General features: G+C 41.6%; 2 protein-coding genes across 2 annotated transcripts; one reads left to right on the forward strand and one right to left on the reverse strand.

Moving 5' to 3' along the window:
* Positions 1-2,474: 2,474 nt before the first annotated feature.
* On the reverse strand, positions 2,475-5,777 carry LOC127780734 (ferredoxin--NADP reductase, embryo isozyme, chloroplastic). The gene is made up of 6 exons (XM_052307689.1): positions 5,601-5,777; positions 5,458-5,517; positions 4,354-4,689; positions 3,703-3,922; positions 3,093-3,333; positions 2,475-2,898 (listed from the first exon to the last, which is right to left on the reverse strand). The coding sequence occupies exons 1-6, from the start codon at positions 5,622-5,624 to the stop codon at positions 2,640-2,642; spliced, it is 1,140 nt and encodes a 379-aa protein (XP_052163649.1). The 5' UTR covers positions 5,625-5,777; the 3' UTR covers positions 2,475-2,639.
* An 8,633-nt stretch (positions 5,778-14,410) lies between these two features.
* Positions 14,411-16,038, forward strand: LOC127778834 (anthocyanidin 3-O-glucosyltransferase-like). Its single transcript, XM_052305469.1, has one exon. The coding sequence runs from the start codon at positions 14,411-14,413 to the stop codon at positions 15,917-15,919; it is 1,509 nt and encodes a 502-aa protein (XP_052161429.1). The 3' UTR covers positions 15,920-16,038.
* Positions 16,039-16,250: the final 212 nt, after the last annotated feature.

The raw sequence follows: 16,250 nt of genomic DNA on the forward strand, positions 1-16,250 counted from the left end.
TTAATATAGCAAGAAAAAAATACAAATCTATAGTCCTGAAACACCATAGATAGAAAAAAAAAATACAACCAAACCGTGCGCGTCTACAACAACACCCGCTGCCATAGCGAAATAAGAGATCTTCGAGACGACACCTCTAAGAAAGGAACGACATCAAGAATATCGTTGTCGCCTGTCCCGAGGAGTCAGGACAAGGTTTTCACCTAAAGAAAGTAAATGAGGAAGACCAGAAAAAGCAGCAACACCTCAAGAGGAAAGCGGCGCCCGCAGACGTCGTTGTTGCCGGCCCGAAGGCAGAGCTTTCGCCCAAATTCTCGTCCCTCCAAAGAACTAAGCTCATGCATGCTCTGCTACTGCCACCATCGAAAACCTTCGACGCACATTCGACGCACAGGCACCTCGTCGGTGCCACACCGCTGGCCGATTGTCAAGGGGGAGCTCGACCCTCGACACGTGCCCGCTCCATCCACGCAGTTGGGTTAGATGGGGAGAGGGTGAGAGAGGAATGGATCCCCTCTCCCCCACGCTAACCCGCCTAGCGTGGCCATCTTTTCCATGGCATTTTTGGGATTGGAGTTGGACCCTTTTTTTGCGCTATGTTATGGAAAATTTTTAAGTTGTTGTTCTCGTATATATATGCTGGCTTTCAGATAGGCTAATAGTTAGCAATGAACGCTACTATTAAACTTGTTGTGATATCCATGTGATATTTCCGAGAAACTCATGTATCCTAGGTACTTCCTCCATTCTCAAGTACACTTCACTACTAATCAAAACATTTTTTAACTTTGACTATTACTCAATTTTAATGATCCGTCTATTCTAAAAATAAAAAATTTTAACCAGATGTGACACATCATAATATTGCAAATTTAGACTGGTTTTATATCTTGAGATGGAGGGAATATATGTTCCGGGTGACACATTTAATCAAGTCTCATCTATCCATGACTTCAGGGTTTGGATGTAAATGTCGGGTTTAATTTATTTTCTGTGAAAAAAGACTCCAGGGAAATCAGAACTTACGGTTTATAGCAGTCCATCGAGAAATTTTGATTGCGATTCTATATATTTAATTACGGGTTCAGTGGACATTTACTTAAAATACTGGATTTGGATCTGATCTGTCGTAGATCCAGAGAAATAGCATTGTCCATACTGGCAGGTGAGACAAGGGTAGCATCGCCAACCATGTGCCTTTGTTATTGCCAACACGGCCTACCATGGTCTTCACCAAATGGATCTACTTAAGAATTAGTATGCTTTAAGATAGGAATTGCATCAAGCTTTCTGCTTTTTCCCATTTCTCAACAAAATTTTCAAGTCTTACTGAAAATAAACAAATTATTATGAGGGTTTGAATCAAAGGGCCTGTTTAGATCCCCTGGCAAAATTTTGCACCATGTCACATCGAATGTTTGAACACATACATAGAGTATTAAATATAAATAAAAAATAACTAATTACACAGATTGCGTGTAAATTGCGAGACGAATCTTTTAAGCCTAATTGCGCCATGATTTGACAATATGGTGCTATAGTAAACATTGTTGATGACGGATTAATTAGGTTTAATAAATTCGTCTCGTAGTTTACAGGCATAATCTGTAATTTGTTTTGTTATTAGACTATGTTTAATACTTCAAATGTGTGTCCGTATATCCGATGTAACACGCCAAAACTTTACACCCCTGTATCTAAGCACAGCCAAAGACTTGTTTTGAAACCTTTACAGATACAGGTAGCTCTACTGTAAATCTGCCACAGTCAACATTCAACAATATTTTGCATGGGTGGCTTGAGAAGAAACAGAAAGGGAAGCAGAGAAAGGCAACAGAACACCTGAAACCTGCTGGAAGATCTGTTTCCCAGCTGCACAGCCTTTACAGATCATGGAGACCAGGAGATGCAGTTGCATCAGATGAAACAACAGCAAAAGGGAAAAGTGACAAAAAGGCAGCAAGTTGGATGGAGCAGTTAGCCAGTTACTAGCTGGGAGACAGCAGCAAATGCTTTGGGAGAGAATGCAAGATATGGAGTATAAACATGAATGCATAAATCAAGCAGAAATCATGCAAGATATTGAGACTACCATTTTCCTTCTGTAACAATGCTGACTTCTGAATTCAGCTGGGGAGATGAAATTGGCTGGGCTAACATTCAGCAGAATATTGTACATTTTGATGGATGCTATGATGCATTAGCAATCCTTCCCGTTCTTTTTTATTTGTACGTTTAGAATCCATGCTGCCAATACTGACTATAACAGAAAAAAAAATATTGTTATACTGTAATTCTGTCAGCACATACTAGCATAAAAATTTAGAAGACAATTGGTCAGAGTTATTTCTCTTAAATACCAATAACATAAAGTGAAAGGAGAAGACGAGAGAAACAAACAGTAAGAAAGTCCCACTACTTCACATTTTTATCATGCATGATGCCCATGAAAAGCTGGTATGATTTCACAATACTAAGTCAAAATTAGCATATGCTTCATTTTATTCACCATGTCAAGCAGAAGTTTATGAATAAGATTGACAATTTTACAATGCAACGAGAATCATCGCTTTTTACTGTTTTATGTTTCAACTCGCTGCAAAACAATCACAAAATCACAGCCCGTGCTTTTTAGTAACTTAGTAAACCTCCACGTGCCATTGTTTGTTCTTTTTGAGCTGCGACAGCTTCTGCTCCCAACTCTCACCTCTTTGCTCAGCTACTCTCTTGAGTGTGTCCTGGATCCCTGGCATCATACCCTTCAAACCACAAAAGTAGATATGTGCACCGCCATCCAAAAGTTTAAAAATTTCATCGCTGTACTCTTCAATCTTGTCCTGCACATACATCTTTCCACCATTCTTATTCTTCTGTTCCCTACTTAGTGCTTTATCATACCTGCAAAGTCAATGAAATTCAGGTTAGTTCACAAAAGAATCAGTCAGCTACTCACCTTTTAACTTCAGTCAGGCATCAAACACAACCAGATCAATCAACGCAAAGCTAGACTACATCTTTCTCAACCATGTCACTGAAATACTGGATAGACAAAGACAAGATGTTAAGCAAAAAGCATAAAAGGGTCCACGAACCTGAAATTGTCTGGATACTGCTGAAGGTAGTTTGTGAACTCTTCATCATACAGAAGGCTATCAGTGTTAGCAACACCTAGAAATAGCCAAGCCAGACCACCAAACTTGAAACTTGGGACATCCTCCATGAGCATACGACGTAGATAGCCACGGTAGGGAGCAACACCAGTGCCAGTAGCAATCATGATATGGGTTGCATTTGGATCATCCTCAGGTAGAAGCATGATTTTGCCTGAGGGGCCTGCATGTGAAGAGTAACTTCAGTGATAAGCTTGAGGCTGGAATACCACATGCAAGCCATAAGTTACAAAACAAGTCATAATAATATTGAAAGACATCTCTTCTTCAGATTGTTTTCTCCAACAACCACATCTTTCAGAAAGCTTATAAGCTAATATTTTCTCCAGCCACATCTTTCAGAAAGCTTATAAGCTAATATGCCCTCTATACATACCCATCCAAAAGATTTCAGAAAAAAACATTGCATCACAGATGTGAACTTCAGAAAAGAAAAAAAGGTTAAAAGCCTAAATTTTCAGTTAGGGGCTATTGTTTATCATTGGAACATATAAGAATGATATTTATATGCCATCTGAAAGGAGCACGATACCTGTTATCTGAACTTTGTCGCCTGGTTTAGAGTCGCATAGGAAATTACTGCAGATACCTTTCTTTGTGGGGTCTTCTTTTCCAGTTTCAGGATCATAATAAACAGCACGACGAACACACAAACTGGCAGTCTTTCCATCAAAAGAATCACCGTACCTAGTAGATGCAATAGAATAGAGCCGGACAGTATTTGGGGAACCAGGTTTCTTCGGGTTCTCTCCCTGGTGGAAAATTAACATGAAGATTAAAAGGGAAAAGGAGAATTCAGGATGAATGGATGCAGCATGATACAGGAAAGCAAGCTTGGTACTTGGTATTGTTAAGGAATATAGGTGCCAATTAAATTTGGGTCGTTCTTTTAGAACTGTTTAAGAAGAAAGGTATACAGTACATATTTCATATCTCTTGCTAAGAGAAAATGAGTAGGATTACCATCAGTTTTAACAGTGCCTACATATTTCATACCTCTATCTTTTATCTACAGCAATGATGGACCCAATGGCAAATTATTTGATAATAAGCAAGAGGTTGAAATTCCAGGAAAGCGTATAATAAACTTTCACTTCTAGACAAGATGATGACAAACCTAAACAAAACCAAAACTTAAAAAATATTGCATTATGTTGAGCAAGAACAAGTCCAAATTACTTACTGGAGGAATGACACCATAACTTTGTCCTTCCCAGTATGGAACATTGCCACCATGATCAATAACAATATGGCATGTTTCACCAGGAGCTTTAGGGCCTACAAGCCTTTCGACTGAGACAATTGTGGCTGTGTAAGGCTCCTTTGGTTTGTATAAGTTAAGGGGTGGCTCCTTCGCATTATCCAATTCCAGAGGTTTTACAGCAACTTTGCTTTTGCTTGCTTGTTGAACAGACATGGAAAAGATCTTGTTCATATGCCTTGATTTTAGGGCCTTGCTTTCCCATGCTAATGTGGTTCCAATCCATGATTTGTTGCAGAAGTTAACAGTATTGCTACCCTGAACATAACAAGTCTTTTGTTAAATACAGGATTACCAATATAACTACATTGCAACAACTATAAAAATTCTCATGGAAGCAAAATAAGAGAGTCCACACTCAACCAAGAACAATGCAACTATATGTGTTGCTACAATGTCCTCATCCTCCATTTCTCACATGATAAATCCTATACTTTCCTAGGCAGGTTTTGGAAAAGGAAGAGTGCATGCCAGACAACCATTTGTTTGTTGTAGCAATTCTCAAAATAAATTCGTGCGCATAGCACATGGTTCCCATTCAAGAACTGATGTACCAGTTTTTGGCAGTAACTGACCCAACACCAGGTAGGAGATATTGATGCCAAACTCCAAGCAGGCAGGAAGGTGGCAGCTTAGCTAATCTAAGACAGGCCAAGTGCCCATATAGCCAGTCTTCAGGGCGACATAAAACTCATCTAGAATTGATATTTCACCACATAAATCATCACAATACAATTAATTTATTTATACTTGCAGAGTATACTGTGAATGTGCCATTTCAAGAGCCACTGCTGCTGGACAGAATCTGTGCGAGACTGATTTCCACATGCTAGAAAGTACTACACGCGAAACAAAAACTAGCTGCAAACCCCCCAAATTTATAGGAGCACAATTTGAAACTTATCCCTTCCAGCAACTAATTTTCTACAGTGCCAGACCAGATCGAACCACGAGATTCCTCAACGAGAGCCCCTAAAACGCAATCTCTAGAGGCAGAAATCAGTCACAAGATTCACCCCCACGCACCTTGCTCGAGGAACTCCTCCTCCCGTAGCCGCCCGCACCGATGGGCGCCGCGACAGACGCCTGCAGAACACCACAGAAAGCGAAAGTTAGCGCCACAGGATGCAGGAAAAGCCGGGAATCGTGCGGCGGGAGCGGCAGCGTACCTGAGCCCCGAGGGCGGAGGCCATCGCCGGTGGATCGCGAGGAAGAGGAGGAGGAGGAGGGGTTGGCTAGGGTTTTGATCTCTGGAATTGACGCGAAGCTGAGGAGAGGGAAAGGGACGGATTTGTTTGGCACCTCGGAGAAGAGAAGAGAGCAAGCGAAGATGAGACGGATTCCAATTTTCCTTTTCCAAATTAGTAGGAGTATCAAATTAAAGAAAACGATTATCCAACTTGCTTTGAGCATGTGACAAAAAAACTTTCTTTTTTTTTTCCTTCCTAAAGAATGTCTAATGCATGCTGCTAATAATTTTGCAAATGGAAATTAAGAGGTACTAAGTAAATATATACTATTTCATACTAACAAGTATTCTCTCCGTCCCAAATACGTCGCTATTTATAGCGTTAGAAAGAAATAACTATGTTTTGGGATGGAATGGTAGACAAAACATGTGATAGGCTGATAGCTTGCATATGCATACATCATAGTCGAGTACAATGGTCTTCATTCTTAAACATGTGCTGAAACTTTTTTCCAAGCAAACAAACATGTGCGAAGCAAATGGAAGCAAGAGTGCAAGACTCGAAGCAAACATTTGCAAATCAAATGGGAGGGAAGTAACCCCTGTAAGAATTTCAAAGCACATGACCATGACCTCTGGAAAAATTCAGTCAAATCTAGTTATACAAGTACAACCATCATCACACCTTCAAGCAATGGTTTCTTACTGGGCCTTGGTGTGGGCTGTTTGATGCTGGGCAATGGGCATAGTTTGCTAGGCTTTGCAAATTATATATCCTTTGTGAGGCCACTCAATTGATGGCTGACATATGCTTCAGTTTGGAATGAAATCATCTCAAATCTTATATGAACGTTCTGCTCATTGCTTCTCGGATAATCAATTTATAAAATTAACTCTAGGCAACGGATCACACATTCACACATCCTTAATGCTGAATCTTTTAATTGTTTTACTGGAGAGGAGGTTATCGATTGTCCCTTCTAAAACATTTTTTTTTATCAAAAATCACATGAGCTAATGGCATCTTCGTAATTATTTTCAGAATTAGAGGTATGGCCAAACCAAGATCCCTTCCATTAAAGGACGGAGAGAACAAAATAAAATATATCACTTTTGTAGGCCTGTAACAATAATATAGAACAAAAGTCTCAGCATGTGAATATCACTTAAGGCTTTTCAACCTTATAACATTACTATTAATTATAGAGAGCTCTACAGTCTATATATATTAAGGGTAAGTCAAGATGTATAAGGGAATTAAGAAGCTAACAAAACAAGCCACCTCTACATCATAGTATGCTTGAACACAACGTTGGTTCATCTGAATTTCATCTAATTTGAATTTTGCCGGGTCCACCTAATTTGAATTTGAATCACCACATTGGTTTTTGCTTGAACATATGGAGCATTTTGAACTGCCTGAACTTTTGTGGTTGCTCTTTGTTTCGTTTGACCAAAGTGCCATGCACAATGTATAATCGAGCTAGGAGTAAAAGGAAAAAGAAATGTCAGGGTTTATCAGTACTTAAAATGAAATAAATAAACGATACTTACGTTTTAATGTGCAATATATTAATAAGTATATATGTTAAATATTATAAAATAATAGATTGATTTGTTAAAATATTATGAAAGTGATGTGAGAAATAATGATTGAATATACTTGCATGTTGATTTGTAGAATTAAAAAAAATGTAAATGATGTTACATGCTTGTATGAGGTTAATTATGTAATTATTGCTAGTAGATGATAATGTGCTATGGTTGTATGTTGAGCTTTAAAGTTAGTGATTATAACTTTATAGGAAGCATAGATACTCTGCACAGAGGTTGCGCCACAGCTGCAGTAGAGTAGCCAAACATGTTTGTCCTGGTATATAATAATCTATCAAAATAAATGGTCTTCATTTGCAGTAATATAACTTTTTTATCGAGGTTGCAATAGTGTAATCGTCTATTCCCTTGTAGGATTTTTTTAAAGTTCTACTCCATCCATTTCAGGTTATAAGATTTTATAGCATTGTTCATATTCATATAGATATTAATGAATATATGTCTAGATTCATTAACATATATATATGAAAGTGGACTATGAAACGGAGGAAGTATCATAATAAGGGTGTGTTTAGCTCGCGAAAAGAAAATTTTTGGGTGTCATATCGGAAGTTTGACAGGATGTCGGAAGGAGTTTTCGAACACGAATGAAAAAACTAATTTCATAACACGCCTTAAAACCACGAGACGAATTTATTAAGCCTAATTAATCCGTCATTAGCACATATATGTTACTGTAGCACTTATGGCTAATCATGGACTAATTAGGCTTAAAAGATTCGTCTTGTAATTTCCATGTAAACTGTGTAATTAGTTTTCTTTTATCTATATTAAATGCTCCATACATATACCTAAAGATTAGATGTGATGTTTTTGGAAAAAAAATTAAGAACTAAACAAGGCCTAAGTCAAAACATTTTTAACTTTAACCGAATCTATGGCATTCAAATATTTACCGTAACAAACATATCCATTGTCGATACATATTCTATGGAGGATTTAACGAAACCAAGTTTAATGTTGTTATAAGTTAGTAGATAGTTTTGATTTCTAATGAAATTAAAGCGATTGGATATACTGCAATGGAGGGGTAATTTTAACTTGTAATAAAATTAAAGTGATTTACAATATATAGAATGAATTAAGGGGAGTAGTTAAATACCTCGGCGGCACGGGACACGAGGGTACGTGATGTTGTTAATCTGGACGAGGAAGACGATGGGGAAAGATGGGAGGCCAGTTTACTAAACGCGAAGCGCTCGGCCATGTTGCCTTTCGATCGATCGACCTGTGGTGAATTCGGGTTCGAAATTCTCGAGAAATCGATTGGATTGGATGGAAAGGGGCAGCTTGGCTCTTCTTATGAAGGAAGGGATCGATCACCTATTGAACCACACGAAATATATTGAAGCTGAATACGGAAACATATTAGGATAAGGATATGTATTTGTGATCCGTTTTCTGAGCAGAAAGCGTCCCAATTCCCAAATCTGCATGCCTAAACAACCCTTTGCTATCAGATAATCAAAACTGATTAAGAGAAAACCACCTTTCACCATTGGGTCCTAATATTCTTTCTAACTTTGTAAGGTACTCCCTCCTCGGTTATTTTTTTTACTAGAAAAAAAGCCCGTGCGTTACAACGGGTGGAGTCTATTTTAATCTTATCATTGTTATATTGTTTAGTTAAGATGAAATTCACTATGGGAGTTTGTTTGGATACGGAGTATTTAGAAAATCATAAGCTACAGTTAGGAGTCCGATCGTCTCAAGTTAGCATGCGAGTTTTCTTAAACATATTTCTTATATGATTCCTTCTGTATTATCAAAAGTGAACAATCTTAAAAACCGATTCAAATACGGATACATATTTTGAAAAGCAAATGAACTTAAAAACCAACTCATACACGGATGACGTATCAAAATACTGACAAAAACATCTTCAATTTTTATAAATTCGCCATGTTGCGAATAGAAGTAGACGGTACTAGTAGTTGTTTACGGGGTAGGTTCGCGGTTGCCTTTATGTTGATTTGTGATTGATTTGGACCTTCTCTGAATGAAATCAGACTGGCCGGCGGCCTAACTGACATGATTAATTAAGGGCTAAGTACTACTCCTACAAAGCATAGGCCCCCCCGAAATTCAGCTGCCCTGATCCGAGGCATCCTTTTCTTCACCAACAATACACTGTTGTGACTTATGAGGGGAGCCGGGCAGCTTGTCTCTCTACACTACAGAAGCAAAGAAACCAATGTGGGAGTACTCTATAATCTATATTGGATTGAAAGCTGCAAGTCCTAACCAAAAAAAAAAAAATGCAGCACAGTAGATGGCTTCAAAAGAATGGATGGGCACTGCTTAACTCCTTGGATTAAGAAAAAGCAGCACCGACTTTAACGTGGTTTACGGTGTGTTTAGTTTCACACTAAACTAAAATTAGAAGTTTGATTGAAATTAGAACGATATAATGAAAAAGTTAAAAGTTTATGTGCGTAGAAAAGTTTAGAACCCTAGCCCTCTCTCCCGGAGTCCCAGGTCCAGATCGAGTGGCACATGCATGCATCACGCACGCTGTAGCTAGCTTGAAACACTTGGAGCGGAAGGTAGAGGAGGGGGGCAATAGGGTGCATGGCGACATAAACAAATGTGTAGCTTGTCGTCACTCCTTGGATAAACAAATGGAGCTGTCAGCTTCATGATCAAGTGCACGTTCTCATGCAGAGAAGAGAAGAGATATACGCTCTGTTTAGTCGAAGTTTGGAAGTTTGGTTAAAATTGATATAATGTGATAGAAAAGTTGTGTGTACGAAAAGTTTGATGTGATGGAAAGTTGGAAGTTTAGAAAAAAAAACTTTGAAACTAAACAGGGCCATAGATTAAAACCAAAATATAAAATTAAAACCAACTCAAACGCGGATGATGAACCAAAATAGATTAAAACCAAAACATAAAATTAAAACCTACTTAAATACGAATGACGAACCGTGGAAACATCTTCAATTTTTATAACCGACTCAAAGACAGATGACGGACCGCGAAAACATCTTTATTTTTTATTTTAAAACGAATGACGAACCGTGAAAACATCTTCAATTTTTATAACCGACTCAAAGACAGATGACGGACCGCGAAAACATCTTTATTTTTTATTTTTTTAAGTAGTAAAAAAGAGATAGAGATTCCTTTTCCCCTCTATTTGGAATATTGTATCAGCGACACATAACACATATATGCATGCAAGCATCACAAAATCGAAGCTGAATACCGAACTAGGGAAACAGATTAGTTGCTACTCCCTCCGTTTCACAATGTAAGTTATTCTAGCATTTTCCACATTTATATTGATGTTATTTATTTATATTGTGAAACAGATCAGGAAGTAGTAATATATGTCTAGCAACATACGCGCTGCGCGACTGCAAAGGTATCGGCCATGAGCTGCACACTCGTCGGCTTCACCGCCTTCGCCACTAGCCCATTGCCGTCACCAACCGCAACCGTGGCGCCGGCGAGGCCGTCTCCGGCCGCGGGTACAGGGAGCACCGCCTCGGGGACTAATCGACGTGGCTGCAGCGCCACGTGGGGAGCAGCAAGAACTGGGACAAGATTAGGAGCTGCCTCGCCGACGCCGTCATGTGCAGGAGCCTGCAGGACGGCAACTTGACGTGGGCGTAGACGCGTAGTTTGTCGCCGACTTTCAAATAATTTCGGCCAAAATTTTTTGAAATTTCGGTCACCCCGCCATAAAATCCAATTTCGAAGTTGAAAACCCTGGTCGCCGACGACCTGTCCCCGATCCAGTCCGGCTGCTGCAAGGCGTCCACGATCGAGTTGCAACTTCACATACTTTCGAGTTGCAAGTACGTACCAGCTACAACTTTCACGTACGACGACGTACGCTGAGTGCTGATGAACAAAGCAGCCAACAAATAAATTTAGACCAACAAATTCATAGTACATCCTAAATTTTTTGTGAAATACTCCCTCCGTCCCACAATATAAGGGATTTTCAATTTTTGCTTGCAACGTTTGATCACTCGTCTTATTTTTTTTTTTTGCAAATATAAAAAACGAAAAGTTGTGCTTAAAGTACTGTGGATAATAAAGTAAGTCACAAATAAAATAATTAATAATTTCAAAATTTTTTGAATAAGACGAGTAGTCAAACGTTGCAAGCAAAAACTCAAAATCCCTTATATTATGGGACGGAGGGAGTATTTGGTATAGCGGTGCCCACCCGGCACACCCTTTGGGTCCACCCCTGACTGCGACTGCATGCTTACGTCCATGGCGCTGACAATCCAGTCCCGCACGTGATTTACGAGACCGCATATGCTATGGAGCAAGCTACTACTGTACTCCTCTTGCTCAGATACACCTGCAGTGGGAGCAGCCGGAGGCAGGCACGGCGGACGACAAGGAGAGGGGCGGCTACCGCCGCTGGTAGGCCCAAGGGGCGGGAGTGGAGGAGGCCGCGCCATTCTTATCTCCGCCAGCGAGAGAGGAGGGAGGAGAGGGGAGAGAGATGAAGACGGGAGATGGGAGAGAGGAGGAAGAAGAGGAGGGGATTGAGGATGGCATGTGGAGTCCACGTGGACTCCACCATTTAATATTACTGTGTGTGTAAAACTGACATGTGGGTCCCATGGGTTCTATTATTTTTTCGGATCGAATTGCTATGTAAGCGCCACGTTAATGCCACGTTAGATGAAGACTGAGTCAAATTAGCCACGTAGGTGTCACGTGAGCTAAAATCGCCATCCAAACCATCATGAGCCTATATTACATCGGTTTTGACAGTTGATGGACATATTATATCTAGTTTTTTATTGAAAGATGAAAATCGGATTCGTTAACAAGTTAAGAACCTCAGATGCACTTATTCCCCATGAGAAACCATCCAAAATCTTATGAACAAGGAGCTGTACATGTGTTGTATACTAACTAAAGGGGAAAAAAAAGGTAATTAAGCTAGACTCGAGGTGAGCGACATACTGTACTTGGCTATCAAGGATAGGACTGATAGCGACATACACGTGTTGTTTCTGGTTCGGTTTCCCACTCTCATACGCTTTCAAGTACAATTATTGTAGCCATATAATGCGTGTATCATAGTAGTATGTCACGAGCTAATAGTTACTATACGCAAAACAAATGCTTAGCTGTCGAGAATATGTCACAGGTTCCATTCACCGATTAATTTCTCTGTCGGCTTGATTGTGATGCCCTCATTGAATTGACTTGCCACTAATTACTGCTCCGTCTGATCTTAAATAGTACTCTATCCATTCTTCTTTTCAACTGGATTCCATAATACAAGGCGGCAGCTTCTCGGTGCATGCAGGAATTGATGAGTAATCCTCGGCTCCTGTACTGGTGCATGCAGAATTAATTGATGACTCGGTTTGGCTTTTAAAAGCATCTGCATGCAAGCTGGCTATTCGTGCGGAAAGTGCAGGTCGAGCGCACGCTGCATGCATGGTGGTTAATGCTAGCGTATCTACCGCGCAACAACCGAAACGTCGCTCTTCGAACGGAGAGAATTAATCAGCATAACTGCTATTTAAACGGTTTTATTGGCCTTTATAACTATAACAGCCACGCCCTATATTATATTAAGGAACGGAGGGAGTAGTACATGATCAACTCAGTCAAAATATTAGTTTTATATTAAGACAAGTTTATAAGATCTAATAAACGTGTATCAGTGCAAATTTGTGTATACTTATATTTTTTTATAAATTAAGCATTTGAGAAATTATTGACCGAGTATTACCGTAAACATAAGATCCGAGAAATACTTTAGTTGCAGAAGCTAGCTTTACAAAATTTAACAATTTGACCTTTTGTAAAAACTAATTTTACAAATAAATCGCAACCAAAACTTATTTCAGAAATGATCTTTTTGTTCAGCGTCAAATCGTATGGCACTGAACTTAGAAACCTCAGCGTCACGTCAACTGGTGTTGAATGCCATGCTACTGCGGATGGGAGACTGAGTTGGCGTGCCAACGTGCATTCAACGCCGTGCTATTTGGCGCTGAGGTGTCTAAATTCAGCAACATACGATTTAGCGCTGAACAAAAGGGTCATTTTTAAAATAAGTTTTGGCCACGATTCATTTATAAAATTAGTTTTTGTAAAGGGTCAAATTGTCAAAATTTGTGAGCTAGCTTGGCTTCACTATCATCGAGAAACGATAAGTCTAATGTGTACTCCCTCTAGTCGTAGATATATTTGACACTTCTAATCAAACTTTTGAAATTCTGATTATAAAAAGGTTTCTTAAATGACAAAAACTGGTCTCAATATGTAGAGATTTGTCTAAAAAAATATTATACTAATAACATAGATATTAAAGCTTATTGAATTTTATGAACTTAAATTAATATAAATTGATTGCTAGAATTTGAAAAGTTTAAACAAATTTTATCCTAGATGTCAAATATATTTTCACCGAAAGGATAGCAAATTTTACAGTGGTCTTCATAAAATCGTCAATTTGAGGAAATCTATAACTTGTGGAGGAGCGCGGGAAAGCTATTTTGCCATTTGACCTTGTGATATATTTTTTTAAATAAATCCAAGATAGTCTATATATGGTACTCCTATATCACGCTACATAAATATACAAACTAAATTTGACTTGTATAAATAAAAAAACAACAAATTGAACTTTGCATGATAGTACTAGATTTTCACCATAGTACTAGCTAGATTTAACACAAATGTTCGTATTTAGAACTAATTATTATTTCAATAGTAGGCAATATACTCGTCAACAACGAGATGTCTGTAATGAATTTATTAATTTCAATATATACTAGCTCAATTTTTTCAAGATACTCATAGCAGAAGGATGTGTGTGGGTTCATAGGAATGAGTGCACACGTGTCATTAGCACTTATGTTTGTACTGCATTTCTAAATAAAAAAACATTGCACAGTATGTAATATCTACCCGACGGGTTGGAATTTATTTCAAATAAGTCCTTCTTCAAAATAATTTTATAAATAACTCATCGGTACTAATGACATTGGCACCATCACCTTCGTATAAGTGACTTACCTTTTTCGGAGACGCTGAGCCAATGGCGTTGGCGCAGCGAAAGGATCCAATCACGGAATAAACTTGTTTAGGGCCTTGCTTGCTAAATAAGTTTTCACAAGGGACCCAAAGTGAAAAATCCAGTCGTAGAAGTCGCTTCCCGTGGCAATATATATAGTCTGATGGATGAGACGCGAAAGAAGACTGAAGACAACGATATCACTTCGTCACCTTGCCTATTTCCGCAAGAACGATCGCACGATGCCGTCGTCGCCATCGCACCCGCACGTCGCCGTGGTGGCTTTCCCCTTCAGCTCCCACGCCCCCAAGCTCCTCGCCGTCGCGCGCGCCCTCGCCACGGCGGCGCCCTCCGCCACCTTCTCCTTCCTCTCCACCGCCGACTCCCTCGCGCGCCTCCCCGCCACCGCCGTCGTCCCCGCCGGGAACAACAACCTGCGGTTCGTGGAGGTGCCCACGGATGGTGATCAGGAGGAGACGTGCCCGGTGTGGCGCCGGATGGAGATGTTCGTCGAGGCTGCGGAGGGTGGCGGGCTCAGGCGGGCGATGGAGGCGGCCGGCGACGCGGCTGGCGGGGTGGCGGTGAGCTGCGTGGTCGGGGACGCGTTCATGTCCATGGCCGCCGAGGTTGGCGTGCCCTGGGTCGCCGTCTGGACGGGTGGCCCGTGCGCGCTCCTGGCGCACATCGTCGGCGACGCGATCCGGAAGGACATCTGTGACGACGACGACCTCCACGGTGCTAGCGGCGACGAGCTGCTCACCTCCTACCCTGGCCTCGGGAGCTACCGCGTCCGCGACCTCCCCTTCGGCGGCGGCGGCGTCGGCGGCGACATGCACCGCGTCATGACCATGCTCCTCGGCCGCGTGGCGCGGCGGCTGCCACGCGCCGCCACCGCCGTCGCGATCAACGCGTTCCCGGGCCTCTTCCCGCCGGACGTCTCCGCCGCCCTCGCCGACGCGCTCCCCAACTGCCTCCCCATCGGCCCCTACCACCTCCTCCCCGGCGCCGCCGCCACGCAAGCCAACGACGACGACCCCCACGGCTGCCTCGCGTGGCTCGCGCGCCGCCCCGCGGGCTCCGTCGCGTACGTCAGCTTCGGCACGGTCGCCGCGCCGCCGCCGGACGAGCTCCGCGAGCTGGCCGCGGGGCTCGAGGCCAGCGGCGCGCCATTCCTCTGGTCACTCCGGGAGGACTCGTGGCCGCTGCTCCCGCCGGAGTTCCTCGACCGCGCCACCAAGGCCGGCGACTCCGCCGCCGGGCTCGTGGTGGCGTGGACGCCGCAGGCCGCCGTGCTGCGCCACCCGGCGGTGGGCGCGTTCGTGACGCACTCCGGCTGGGGAGCCGTCCTGGAGGCGATGTCCGGCGGCGTGCCCATGGCGTGCCGGCCATTCTTCGGTGACCAGCACATGAACGCACGCGCCGTGGCGCGCCTGTGGTGCTTCGGCATGGCGTTCGACGACGACAACGACGGCGGCGGCAAGCCGTCGATGATGACGCGCGGCCGCGTGGCAGAGGCGGTGGCGTCGCTGCTCGCCGGAGAGGAGGAAGGGGCCCGGATGATGAGGGCTAGAGCACGGGAGCTTCAGGCCATGGTGGTCTCGGCGTTCGAGCCCGACGGTGGATCGACGAAAAACTTGCACAAATTTGTCGAAATTGTTTGTGCCCGTCGTGTGTGATCGATACATGCATGGCATCGATTTTTAGAACTTCAGAAGAATTTAAAAATTTTAGAACGATAAGTTACAATAATGTTATATATCACCTTAACCTATATAACAATATCATCTTCTTCCTCCGTTTCAGATTATAAGATGTTTTGATTTTGATCAAAGTCAAACTACTTTAAGTTTGACTAATTATATAGAAAAAAGTTGTAATATTTTTAACCTAAAAAATATATATCATGAAAATTTATTTAGTTATAGATTTAATGAAACTATGTTGGTGTTATAAATATTACTACTTTATTCTACGTAGTAAGTTATTCTACGTAGTTAGTCAAAGTTA

Source organism: Oryza glaberrima, chromosome 7, assembly GCF_000147395.1.
Source record: "Oryza glaberrima chromosome 7, OglaRS2, whole genome shotgun sequence".
In the NCBI taxonomy this organism is placed as follows: domain Eukaryota; kingdom Viridiplantae; phylum Streptophyta; class Magnoliopsida; order Poales; family Poaceae; genus Oryza; species Oryza glaberrima.

Excerpts from the sequence above, each read along its gene's own strand:
- LOC127778834 (XM_052305469.1), top strand. The coding sequence starts at position 14,411 with ATGAGACGCGAAAGAAGACTGAAGACAACGATATCACTTCGTCACCTT.
- LOC127780734 (XM_052307689.1), bottom strand. The coding sequence starts at position 5,624 with ATGGCCTCCGCCCTCGGGGCTCAG. Across the intron at positions 5,518-5,600 it reads CCTCCGCCCTCGGGGCTCAG|GCGTCTGTCGCGGCGCCCAT; the intron begins GTACGCTGCCGC and ends GGTGTTCTGCAG. Across the intron at positions 4,690-5,457 it reads GGAGGAGTTCCTCGAGCAAG|GGTAGCAATACTGTTAACTT; the intron begins GTGCGTGGGGGT and ends TGTTATGTTCAG.